At 36.5% G+C, this 13,641-nt stretch overlaps 1 protein-coding gene across 5 annotated transcripts in view; it reads left to right on the top strand.

Annotated features, from left to right (window-relative positions):
• FRYL (FRY like transcription coactivator) overlaps positions 1 to 11,391 on the top strand; it is a 268,832-nt gene extending 257,441 nt beyond the window's left edge. For 4 of the 5 annotated variants that reach the window (XM_070372372.1, XM_070372373.1, XM_070372370.1 and 1 more), the window contains 6 exons: positions 528 to 626; positions 4,040 to 4,108; positions 6,777 to 6,794; positions 7,595 to 7,705; positions 8,716 to 8,906; positions 9,252 to 11,391. In XM_070372372.1, the coding sequence (XP_070228473.1) occupies positions 528 to 626; positions 4,040 to 4,108; positions 6,777 to 6,794; positions 7,595 to 7,705; positions 8,716 to 8,906; positions 9,252 to 9,510 (747 nt within the window). In that variant the 3' untranslated portion in view covers positions 9,511 to 11,391. The remainder of the gene's footprint in view (positions 1 to 527; positions 627 to 4,039; positions 4,109 to 6,776; positions 6,795 to 7,594; positions 7,706 to 8,715; positions 8,907 to 9,251) is intronic. The other variant, XM_070372371.1, reaches the window with a different exon arrangement.
• The last annotated feature ends 2,250 nt before the right edge of the window (positions 11,392 to 13,641 follow it).

Raw genomic sequence — 13,641 nt, 5'->3', positions numbered from 1 at the left:
CTCACCTTTCATAGAGTCCTGGATGGGAGAGCTAAAGAATCATGCTTAGAGATGCATACTTTTCCCTGATTCCTGAATCAAAGCTCACAGGAGAGGGCTAGACACATTTCCACTACCCCCACCCCCACCCCCGCCCCACCACCACCATGAAGAACCCAGAACTCCCTGGTCTTCTCCACTTGTCTCCAAGCACATTTGTAGATTATGTATTAAGACAGTTAAAGAATTACGGTTTAAAAAGCTTCAAGTGTATTACTGTTAAGGTATTCACTGGTGGGACATGCCACTTTTGCCTGAGCCAGGTTTTGAAAGCATTAGAAGGCATGCTTACGCTTCCTGACATTCCTGAAACCACACCGCACTCCTCTGTTTCAGTGAAAGGTCAGTCCTTAGTACAGGACAGTGGACAGTAGGGGACGCTGCCTTAAGTTGGCTTGAAAATTCACTAACCCATAAGCCCAAAGGTTTTGGTCTCAGGATTGTGATCAGAAATGGTGACCTGGATCAATGTGTTTCTGATTTGACAGCTGATGTCCTGTGATTTGCTAGAAACACTAAAGTTCAGTGTTTTGGAGCTGCAAGAACACCTGGATACTTATAATGCCAAAAAAGAAGCAGCTGAGCAGGTCAGTCCCTTTTTACAATGTAAAAAAAAAGAGTTACTTGTGTCACTAGACATGCTAACCTGGCAGAATAGCCGAGAGGGAAACAGGACCTCTTGCCACTTGCCTCAGGTTGTGCTGAGAATGGTGGGGAACTTGGAGCTGCCTGTCCAGTAAATCCCGATCTTCAGCTTTTAGAAACTGGCCTTCTAAGCATCTTAGAACACAATGGAAAACTCGCTTTATAAAAAGCTTCTGTGTGGAGACTGTATAGCTGCTGTTAACATTGCAAGTAGGAATATAAAAGCAGTATTTGCCTGAGCAACGCATATGATGTTGTGGTCCAGAACACCCGCCACTTGTGACGAACTGGTGATCTTTTTCCCGTGATGTGTGTGTACATGGGCAAGCAAAGGGAGAAAGGAGCATGTAGTAGACTATAGATACTGCCTGCACACAAATGTTTCTCTACCTCCAGTCTGGCACTGCAAAACACAGCCAGCAGTTCTGATCCCTGAGGGCAAATCCAGCATGCTGTTTTCAATGGCAGGGGCAGAAAAACTTAAAGGAAAAAAATGGTTCTCGTTTACACACAAACTGCAGACAGGTATTTTTTCCCTAGGAGGCCCATCTTTCTTTAGTAAGTACTAAATATCTACCACATGTAAAGGCCTATGAAGAATGAAATGTCAAACCTGGTTCTTATTCCCTAAATATTCTAGATAGGAATATTTAGGAATAGAAGTCTTTGTGCTTTATGTAAATAATTAGTAACAAATAATTAGTAACCAAAGTAGGGATTATAGTATAAATAAAAGTACTGGCAATTAAAGAGACTTCCCAAAGTCGTGTAGGTCTAACAGAGAATGGGTGCAAACCAAATCTATGATTTCCAAGAAGAGGTCACTTCTGACCTATAGCCAGTAAGACCAAATCATATACTTTACAGCAGAGGTACTGTTGCAATATGGTGGGACAAGAATGTTCTTTCCAGAAAATTGTGCTGAATCAATTAAAATACTTGTATGGAAGAGAAAAATGAACTCGATTCCTTCATAAGTAATCATGTCACTATTTTTTATCCTATCCCTTCCTTTGCTTCCTTTCTTCTTTTCTATCAAACAACTATTTTTCATTATTCAGTTTTTGCCCCTCTAATAGTTTTTCAGTTGTATCAATACATTCTTGTATATTCCTTGAGGCTTCTCAGAATCACAAGTGAAAGCCTGGGGTATTCATCAGGACCCTCTCTCTTGGCTGGAGTGAACAGTTTTTGTCTCCCCAGCACCATAAGACCAAAAAGCCTCTGTTTACCTTTTCAGCCTCCCAGATGCCACTGCTGGCTTTCTTAGCCTCTCCTCCTGCGCAGGATAAACACAGGAACGAATGCCCCAAGGGGAAAGTGCACACGGACTGCTGGGCTGCCTCCTCTGCAGCTCCCTCTTCTCCAGGATCTTGACCCTTAGGGCCTCACTACCTGTGACAGCCCTGCTTTCCCAGCCCAGTGAAACTACAGGCCACTACTTTTTGTTCAGCTTCTGAGCCCATGGACAGGAATGAGCAAATCCCCTAGAGTAACGCTGGAATCAAAGTAGGGCTCTCTTGATACTTTTCTCTAACTCCCTAAATATGGCAGTTGGATATTTCCTGTCAGTTCTTTGGACTTCCTAGTTCAACTAGTTCTCACTCAGCTTCCATAGCTGTCCTTCGAGGGCAGGCCTTACATAAGCTACTCCATCACACCCAGACGCCGTACCTCTCCAGTTCATTTTTAACCTTTATTTGAGCCCTGAATTAAAAAAAAAAAAAATCCATCATGATAGGAAGACCGATTAACCTGTGAACTGGAGGTTATTCTGTACACAGACTGTCTGCTGTGTTTTGTACACACTGACCGGGAAGCTGTGGACCTGTACTTTTCAGGCCAGTGTGCAGCCACAGCACAACAGGGTTGGGGCTTGTCTTGTAACAGAATACAAATCAGAATTATGTTGAATAGTGCCCCCCCATGCCCTATCATAGGCATACAGTATAAAAAATATATTTAGTAAGAATAAGCAGTTAAAAATTTTTTTCATCAGCATACTGGACACACTGGGCTAGACTTGTGATGATGATGATGAACCATATAGGCATTCTAACATTTTGTGTGAGCAGACATTCATGTACAGATTCCATGATAGATGTCAGCTGAATTTTGCTGATATAGAGAAATCTGCTGACTAGCTTTTGACAATGGCTGCCAGCAGCTGTATCTCACTACGAAAGCTTTAACATGTTTTTCTTCTGACATGCTGTCAAGTACAGAGCCTAAGGGCCCAGGCAGGCTGAGGGGCTGGGATAAAAGGGACAGAAGGTCAAAGAGACTGTTTTGAAACAACCGAGACACCTAATTTTCATTCTTTGCGTGTAGACCGTTAAGCTACAACTGAGAATTTCAAATGTCTAATAATGAAATATTTTCAAAGAATAAACAATGTAGCTCATGGTTTTTCTCAAAGTCCTAATGAAAAATGTCCTAGTTTCATATATATAATTTCAAATATAATTCATATTATATATTTGATAATATTATATATATTGTAATTTTATTATGTTTAATCTGTCACATAAGAAAGAGCCTGGCAGTCAAAAGAACTGATTATTAATATCAAACTATCAAAACCTAAGTGCTTAGCTTGAAGGCTCTTAGCTTTCACTTCAGCTTGGAAATTCTATGAGTCCAGTGTTTTCCCCACTAAACCACAGTACTGTTATTTTCTTTTTATCTGGCCAAGGAAAAGTTACCTTAAATAAATTATCCATCTTTAGGACTAGCCCCTGGATAAGAAAATCATATTTGGCTTCTGCAACCAGTATCTCTTTGGAGATAACACATTTGCCATACATTGCTGTCCAAAAAGGAAGAAAAAAAAACCCAAGATTTTAAATGGATTTTCGTTTCTGTTTCACTAATTAAAAGTGACACACGTCTTCTGAGAATTACACTTCTGATAAACGAACAGACCTGGTTAATTCTAAGTTGCCTTTATTAAACTAACAAGAGGGGAAGCCCACTTTTCATTTCTCCATCTTACATTAGACACAGGTCAAGTATAGGTTGTGAAGATTGCCAGTAAAATCTACAAAAATGAATATTCTTTACTGAAATGGAGCACCACAAGTCCCTGGAATAGAAGACAGCTGATTGCGTTTCCATTAATAAACTCTCCCCAGTGTGTACATGTTGCCACGTAGACAGCCTCCTCTGCTTGGGTTTGTCGCATACAAATGATTCTGCTCGAGTGGAGATCAAAATCTGTGTCTACAACCAATCCTAGAAATTCAAGTTCACTTTTTAGGATTTTTGTTCTGTATGTGCGGGCTGTTATAGTACCAGTTTCATTGTGTACTATGCAATTACTGTATTAAAATTGTACTGTTACTTATTTCTTCAGTGGTTAGACAATTGTAAGAGGACATTTGGTGCCAAAGAAGACATGTATAGGATAAACACAGATGCACAAGTAAGTTTCTTGTTCTTAGTTTTGCTATATTTCTGTATCAGGTAAAATAATGTATATGCTCAAATGTCCTTATTTGCTATTCCTAAAAATAAAGAATACTTGTAACATTTTTCATTTTTATTATCAGAATAGTCTTTGTAAATGTTAGGTTCAGTGGAATGTTGGCTTAGTAATGAAAAACTCACTTTAATAAAAATGAACGACCAGCTTGTGACTGAAACTTAATAACATTCAATAGATAAGCTCGATGAATATCTGGATAGTCCAGGTTGACTTTTAGTTGCGTCTGCCTCTTTAAAAATTTTTTCATTCTGCGTTAGATTTCTACAGATAAATTGGTCAAGAAAGCAAACTGGAGTAATACATTCATATTAGTCCTTCCAAAGATGAAATTCTGGTTGGATAAGTTATGGTTTTTGCTAGTAAAATTCAGTGAAAAAAATAGTAATATAGAGAAGAGTGCACATATATAACACATATATTAAATGAGGATAGAATTAAGACCTACAAATTATTTTAATAGAAGTGTAACTTTATAGGGGGAATATGCATTAATTAATAGCCTCTGCATTTGACATCAGAATTCTAATCTTTTACAATGTCAGACTGGCATAAAAGTTACTGTAGTACTGTAATAAAAATTTGAAGTTTTACAAAACTGAAATGTTGAGAAAATAGCAGTATATGCTCACTAAATGTTAACTGTTTGCCAGGCATTGTGCTGAGCATTTCATATTCATTATCTCTACCCATACAATTTCATCTAGTAGATGCTATAATTATCCCCATTATGAGATAAGGATAAATAATAAGCAATTAATAAATATTTTTAAATAAGGAGAAAATATATATGCAAATTAAAATCGAGGCTCAAAGAAGCTAATTTATCTAAAATCAGTACGTAAATAGGATTAAGATTCAAACCTAGAAAGGCTGACTCCGAATCCTGCTCTGTCATAAAGAAATTGTCATGTCATCCGTGTAAAGAAAGAAACAAGGCAAGATAAGGGATTAATCCCAGACTAGAATTAGATCCTTTGGTTCTAATTCTGTCTTTGCCACTATGGCTTAAACAAGGAACAGACTGCTTTTCTCATATATAAATTAGATGATTAGACTAAGTATTTCTTGTATCCCTTCTACCTGATGACAAGGAGTTCATCTCAGCAGTCTATGTCAATTAAAATAGCTTGAGGTTTTCTACTGAGTAAAAAGTGAAAACTCTTTACATTTAAGCCTTCCATTTATATCTTAGCTCTCCTTTCACATTCAGCTCCTTGAGAGGAGAGGTCTCTTTTTATGCAACATTATGTACTGTCTGTTCCTATATACCAGTATAGCCATTTGCCTAATAAGCACTCAATAAATATTAAAGATAAATGAAAGGATTGTATATATGCAAATTTCAACATACTAAAAAGCAATATTTTTAAAGGTACAGTGTTAACATTTTGTGTGATCTAGTAATTCAAAACTAAGAAATTAATTATGTTTGTTATTTCCTATAATTGTGATCATTATAAACTTTATCAGTGATATCTTTTCCATTACATCCTAAAGTAGATGCTATGGATATATGTGTATGGAGTCAGTTTTTATTTATGTTAATAGAAATGAAAATATATTTAAAATTCATAGTTTCTATACAAAACAATATGAAGTAAAACCTCAGAAATTTAGATATGCTAATGTTTGACACTGGATTGTGCTCAACATTCACGGAATGACCATCCACGTAATTTATGATAAGTAGTTCAGAGCTAAAGTTCACCTATGCTTAGCAAATCCCTTCTAAATTGATAGCAATAAATGTTATATAAACAGTGCTTCAGAGGAAACTATTTAGAAAAGCAGATTTCAAAGGGATTTCCGAATATTTCAAAAGCAGTATTTACATATGATGATTGCTGTTTTAATTAGAATTCTTCTCCTTTAATGAGACTAGGTCTAAGTTGCTATAGATATTTTCATGTAATAATTTTTAAATATTCCATAAGCTGGTTGGTTGATTCAAACCTACTTGGGTTAAATTTCTGAGGTTTAGTAAACTTCATTTGAAATGCAATTTAAAACACACAACTGCTCTCAATATTTTACCTTCTGATTCAGCGCTAATTATGGTAACTTGTGATTTAAGTAGACAGCAAAGGGTAAGAAAGCCAGAATTAGCCATGTCAGAGATAATATTCTCATGGGCAGATACTTATTATATAAAATTATATCCCAGTTCTCTTCTGAGAAGTAGGAGTAACTCATTTCTTATTGTAATTGGAAGTTTTCCACTTTCCTAACAGAAATTTGTTACATTTAGCTTTTTTTAAGGCTATAAAAACCCAGATAGATGACCACTTTCACTAGCCAACTTCCCAACATCCCACTAGTTTGATTTTATCCTTTGTAGCTTTTGCACAAGAAATAAACTATAGCCTAAATGTAATTTAGCTGTTATTTGGCAAAGAGTGAAAAAAAAAACACCCTGGATTGTTATAGAAATGTCTAAAAAAACTTTATTCTGGAAATGGCATCATAAATTTTTCTTTGGGGTGTAATTAAATGTTCTTCAGTTTGCCTGGGACATCTGTGACCCTAGTTAAAATGATTTCTTACACTAATTCTTGGTCTTTTTCTTCCTTTGTATTTTTTGTGACCCGATCACCTTCTTGCTTAGCAAATGGAAATTCTAGCAGTAAGTGACCTGTCTTAATTTATAGACTACTTATCCATGTCAGACAAACTGGTTTCATTTGCCATTTGTGACCTCGCAATGATTTATCATGGACTGCTTTAAGAGTAGTGTATGCTTTAGTTCTGCATAGCCCTAATCCATGAAATGTTTTAGTCCTACAAAGATAATGAGGTTTTATAATTAATATGTACAACTAGCAGTTGCCTTTTTACACATCTCTAATGAATCTCCTTTTAAATTTCTTAATTTTAATAATCCAAGAGCATTTGTTAATTTGTCTTATTTCAGTGAGATTATAAATTTTTTTTTTTTTTAGAAAAAGGAATTAATTTAAAAAGCAAACTATTCTTACATTTTAGATGAGAGGTTATCCAAAGTTTTACTTTTGCTTTATCAAGCACTTGTTGATAAATGCAATGAGATGTATATCTCAGTGTAGCAAAAGTATATGAATTTGTAAATTATTTTCATTATGAAGTTAAAGTTTTAAGTTCTAGTGAATCCTTTTTAAAGCAATCTATTTATTGCCTGCTAAAAAATTCTATTTGTCTAATGTGAAAATGTATCACACTAAAAATGAACTATGTAACCAATAATCTTTAAATTTTTATTTTAATCCCAGTCTTCAGAGCATCTTTCATCTGTTTCGTCAACTTCATACCATATTAACTTGCTTACTGCAGAAAGATAAATCTCAGAACAATTTAAAATAATTACTTATAAATTTTTATTGGAACTTTGTTGTCTCGTGAAATATGGAAAATAACACCTAAATTTAACATGGTGTTATTTATTTCTAGGAACTGGAGCTCTGTCGAAGGTTATACAAATTGCATTTTCAACTGCTGCTTCTGTTCCAAGCCTACTGTAAACTTATCAACCAAGTTAACACAATAAAAAATGAAGCAGAGGTAAATATTCAGTTGTACTAGGCATTAGTAACTGATCGTACAAAATTAAAATACATTCATACTTATTTCCTTGTGGGAGTGCTAAAGTCGAAAATCACTTATGGAGAGTGGCTAGTGGGTCTTTTTCCCCCCCCTAGTTAAGTATTATCAGTTTTTGAAATGATGTGCTGTTTTAGGACCAGTTAGGAAATCTGAAAGCAGATATCCAGCGATCTTAAAAGGTTTGAGACCTTAAAATTCCCAGTAGCAGCAATAGATCATCTGTAATCAAAAATCAAGTGAAGCACGTCAGTTCAATAAAGACAAAATTGTATTATGAAACCCCCTAACATCTTGTCCATGTAGTATTTCTATAGTTCTAGTAACTCACACAAGAATAAACACATCAAGAACACTGCGAGTATTAGAAATCATAGCATGAATAGATTCAAAGGTAGGGGCTTTAGAATCTTTCCCTCTTGTAAACCACTGGTACCAGAACTATCACCAAGGAAATCACTGCATTTTCTAAATTTACTTAAAAAAAAAATACATACATACCGGTTTATATAAAATACCCTGGAGAAATAACCCTTTAAAATATAAAGACATCTCATTACTGTCAATTATTTTTTTTCATGATCCTCCCAGAATTCCAGGCCTTATGTTACAAAACAATAATATAAATGTATTTTTACTAAGATGAAGTATGTATAACATGTTATCACATGTTAAAATACAGACCAATATAAACAACCTATTGTTTTACTTATTACAGTGTATTGATAACATTTATTACATTTAAGATAACCTGTTGTTTTATCAACAGTATCTAAAGACTACTGTTTGGTAGCTGAAATTATTCCAGCTGAATAGAGAACTTGAAATATTAACTGTCCTAAGTTTAACAACTGAAAATAATCTTGAAGGGAAAATATTACCATCATCAGATGTAATTTCACAGCTAAGTACTCAGTATTGTTACTGAATATACAAATTTGATCCTTTTAAAGTATATTTATTTCTTTTAGGTCTTCAACATGTCAGAGGAACTTGCCCAGTTGGAAAGTATCCTCAAAGAAGCCGAGTCTGCCTCAGAAAACGAAGAAATTGACATTTCCAAAGCTGCACAAACTACTATAGAAACTGCCATTCATTCTTTAATTGAAACTTTGAAAAATAAGGAATTTATATCAGCTGTAGCACAAGTCAAAGCTTTCAGGTAAAATGTGAAGGGATTTATAGGAGATGCCTTTATACCTAGCTGGAAATTTATGATGGAGTTTGGGTTTTCAACTTGATGTCTCAATCTTTGTGAAAGGAAAACATGACCTTATTTTGTACACTTATCAATGCAGTGACACCAATTTTAGACTTTGTTCATTATCTGTGCTACTTTCAGTAATATTTGTTAAAATGTTAAAACAGATCCTCAGTGATTCATAAGGAAATTACTTTTTGTGAGTATTAACCTAAAAGTACTTAATCTGGAATGACTGCTGTGGTAATGTAAATGTGTGCTGTGTAAAATGTACAATCAGGACTTACAAATACTGTCTTCTTTCAGATCTCTCTGGCCCAATGACATCTTTGGCAGCTGTGAAGACGCCCCTGTCCAGACGCTGTTACACATCTATTTCCACCACCAGACGCTGGGCCAGACGGGAAGCTTTGCAGTCATAGGCTCTGACCTGGACATGTCAGAAGCCAACTACAAACTGATGGAACTTAACCTAGAAATAAGAGAGTCTCTACGCACGGTGCAATCATACCAACTCCTCACACAGGCCAAACCAATTGGAAATTTGGTGAGCACTGGATTTTGAGAAACTTCAGGCATTCAGGAAAAGACTGAACTGAAGATGATTAAGAATATTAACAAGCACCTTTTACGGACCCTTGCAGTTCACTGACAGCTTTTTCTGGCAGCATCCACAACCCCAGTGTAACTAATGTCAAACTTTCTCAAGGTAAAAAAGAATGTCAGAACCACATCTGAAGGGGAAAAAACTAATCATCTTAACAGCTGCCAATACCTCCCACAATAAGCGTATAAAGAAAGAATTTTTTTAATGACTTTACCTACGTGAAAAGAAAAGGGCTAAAAGTGATGCATACAAATACAATACTTTCTGGAGAAAGAAAAGAATTCTAAGGATGTTTGCAATAATGGCCTCTAATACTGAGACATTGGAAAGCAGGTAAAATGAGGCTGAAATCGAGGCTGGTTCATTTTAGCTGAAGACCTGCAGAGCTGCTTGGGTTTCTAGCAGTCACAAGCATAATCGACAACTGATGCTTAATCATCTACATGAAGAACATCTATTCGGATAGATAGACACAGAAAGACTTATTTGCAAAAACCATTGATTTTTTTTTTTTTTTTCCAATATGTGGGATAAGGGCGTGGGTGTTTTGTTTTTTTGGTCTGTATAAGGAATTGTGTGTGTGTGTGTGTGTGAGCTGAGATGTGTGCATATGTGATAGTCATATTTTCAAGGTATGGGTGTTTGGTGATAACGTCTCAGAGCATGCCTAAAAGAGCACTGCAAGATTATTTTTGAAAAAATTTATTTTATTAGATCTAACTCTTCTTAGTGTGTAAATGTTAGGACATTTTAATAATATTTTAAAACTGGGCTTTCCCAGTATTTCAAAAAGAAATAATATATCTGTTAACGTTATTGGAATGCTGCTCAGTTCTCTGATCAGTGCTTATGTTACAATTGTTGATAACTAACCAAAGTAGATGCCTGCGGAGACTTTAAAATGTACAATAAAGATGTATGCTGCCCGTCAGCGCTTCTCATTAGAAAAGTTAACTTATTTTACTCCATAATTATTATAGAAACTGTATAGATTAAAACTGGTATTTTCTTGTACATTTGTGCAATGCACTGTTATACAAGAAGAGGTGTACAAAGCTAAAGAAAAAAACTGTGGTCATTGATGGCAGAATATGTGACTTGCAGGCCCTGAAAGTCTGCAGAATTCAAGGAGAGAGATGCAGATGCATTTGTATATGTTTATGCAGGACTCACATGTTTCACCCTTAAGGAACCCGGGGCTACGGGGGAAGATGAAAGGAAGCCTGAAGACTGACTTAACCAAAACATGCAATACACTTATTCACTGTCCAAGTTTGCAGCATAACATGGACTGGATTTCTCTGTCCTTTTTTTAAAATAGCATTTTGTAAAAGAAATGAATGTAGTCCCACAAATTCCTCTGATTTGAAAGGAACACCTTGTATTTTTTATATGCATCTCTTATCCACTGTGACTTTTCTTTTAAACTGGGCTCTGGGATTCCAGAGTTTAGAATGTAGAAATGAAATGCTTAGCTTTGCCTTTTCTTGGCGGCGTGGACCCTGCCAGAAATGTAATTATGCTCAAGTGCATTAACTGAGGGTGCCGCGCACGCCACTGGACTGCTGACTAGAGTTATGTTACCTATAAAATTCTGTAACTGGTCACAGCACATTCATAATCACTGTATTTTTTGACCCTGATAAAAATAATTATTTTGATGGTGTTCTGGTACTGTAAATGGTGTCCTTTAAATTATTTAATGACTTCTGGGTGTGGGGCAGGAAGAGAGCAGTGGTGTCTGGAGACACACCACACTTTACATCCTATCTCACCATCCCCTATTTTTCTCACCCTCCTTATATCCTTTTTGTTAAAATAAAAAGCATTGTAGCTGTTGGTCTGTGTTGTATTTTAAGAAAGGATGAATGATTATAGTGTGCCTCATTAAGGAACTTTTCAAATGTTGCCTTGACTATTTCTAAAAAAAAAAAAAAAAACTGTCCTTCAAAAGGGGAGAACACATTTAGTTCAATTGACTAATTACCCAAATCTTCCAAACACTGGAAATTTCCTTTTCCTATTCATATGTGCTGCTACTGCTACTGCTGCTAAGTCGCTTCAGTCGTGTCCGACTCCGTGCAACCCCATGGACTGCAGCCTACCAGGCCCCTCCGTCCATGGGATTTGCCAGGCAAGAGTACTGGAGTGGGTTGCCATTGCCTTCTCCGATTCATATGTAACTAAGTCTATTAATAATGTAATAAAGATGAATACACCTGCAGAAAGCAAGATGCAGATATAAAATCATTAGGATTTCCCTCTACAAATCAGATTTTCTTAAAACCTATATTTTGATGCTCCTTGTCCTCTGGATCCAAAGTGTGCATTCATTAACAAAATATATCAAATGCTTAATTTATTAAACACCTTATTTAGTTTCAATGAGAAACCAATTTTTGTTCATTTACAACCTTTTTCTTTTGCCCGCTAAATTTATCATTTTTAAAAGTAAGTCTGTACAATAACATGAGATACTGTGGTTTCTCCAAAGGTTTACATGATTTAGAACATATTTTTACTTTTAGTAGTGTAAGATGGGGAGGGTGTGGTGTCCCCCACCCCCACAACTGTCCATCATAAATTCAGAAAACAGTTACACAGTCTCAGGACACTCACCAGAGCCAGAGTGAGCATCCATCCCTCCTTTTGGTTTCTGAGAGCTGCTTATCCACCAGCATAATCTATACAAGAGGAGATAATAATCGATGTCAATATAGTTGTACTTTATGGCATTTTTAAATTTTCAAAATTTCAAAACTGTCACTTTAGCAAATGTAAGAAACATGAACAAAACTAGAATCACTTCCCCTGATACCAAGAGAGAATAGCATTCTGGGGTATTTCCTTCTAGCCTCTCAGACTCTCTCTCAGAAAAATCACATAAATCTCTAATTATACATCCAGTTTGACAGTGCTTCATTGCCAGAATGTTCTGACGATAACTCTCATCACAAGTTCTTGTACCACTTTGTTCAGTTTCTGAAAGGCCACTAACTCTAAGTAAAACATGCTCTGATCCTGGCTTTGCTCAACTGTAAAATAGGGTTAACTGCGCTATTGGGAAAAGTAATGGCCATGTTAAGCCTAAAGAATGATTAATAGCCGTATTAATAACCATTGAATTTGTCCTAGGGCTCATTGTAGGGCTCATTTCTGTTGTTCCTCGTTTGTTCATCAGATGCTTAGAGTAAATATGTACCTCTTGCATGTTATGTAAGTCAAATTGGTTTCCTATCCGTGTACCTACCAGTGACCTCACGATGAGTTAACAGCATTAACACAAAACTCATCACCTTCAGCCACACCTTGTGGTCCTCGTCCTGCATTTCTCTTTGGCCCCACTGCCATTTGATCTTTGCACGACTTCTTATGGGTTTACGAGGATACATGGTATTGCCAGAGTGATTTTTTTTTTTTAAAGGTGAATCTGTCACTAAGGCCCCACCACAGCTTTAAAGCCTTTCAGTGGATCCTGATGACATGCGAGGACCAGTTGCCCCAGCCTGGGCCTACCAGTGATGCCAGCCATCACACCCACCCCTGTCCTCCAGTGTATTCTGCCACTGGGGCCTCCTGGCTTTCTCTACCACTGGGCCTTTGCACATGTTAGCCTAGTCTGGAAAAGTTCTTTCTTTCCCTCTTCGCCTAATTCAGCTCATCCAAACTTTAGCTCAGCTGTAGTGTCATTTTTTCAGGCAAGCCTTCTCTTCCCTCCCCAAGTCAGATCCCTTTTGTTTTCTACCAGGTGCTAAGGGGCTCTTACATAGTGCATAGCAGAAGTTTTGTGCAGAAATTAATGGGCATACACCCACTACACAGGGCAGAGGCCACAGCCATGTTTCTCCATGGGAACTGCAGGGCTGACTCAATTGTTTTCACACTTCAATTACATAAGCAACATCTGGGGTGCTTATTAAACACTTCACCTCCAGGTAGTGATTCAGTAGGAACAGAGGCCTAAGACTCTGCATTTTTACAAATACCAGGCCATGGGGTTAGAGGCCTTCCCCCCACTATAAAAGGTTCTAGAGACTTCAATTTTAGTTTCTTTTACTCCCCATATTTGTCTACGTACAAGCATCCAAG

Source organism: Bos mutus, chromosome 6 (assembly GCF_027580195.1).
Source record: "Bos mutus isolate GX-2022 chromosome 6, NWIPB_WYAK_1.1, whole genome shotgun sequence".
Classification (NCBI taxonomy): Eukaryota; Metazoa; Chordata; class Mammalia; order Artiodactyla; family Bovidae; genus Bos; species Bos mutus.
Note: the sequence above shows the minus strand (reverse complement) of the source record. Positions and strands in the feature narration are given on the sequence as shown.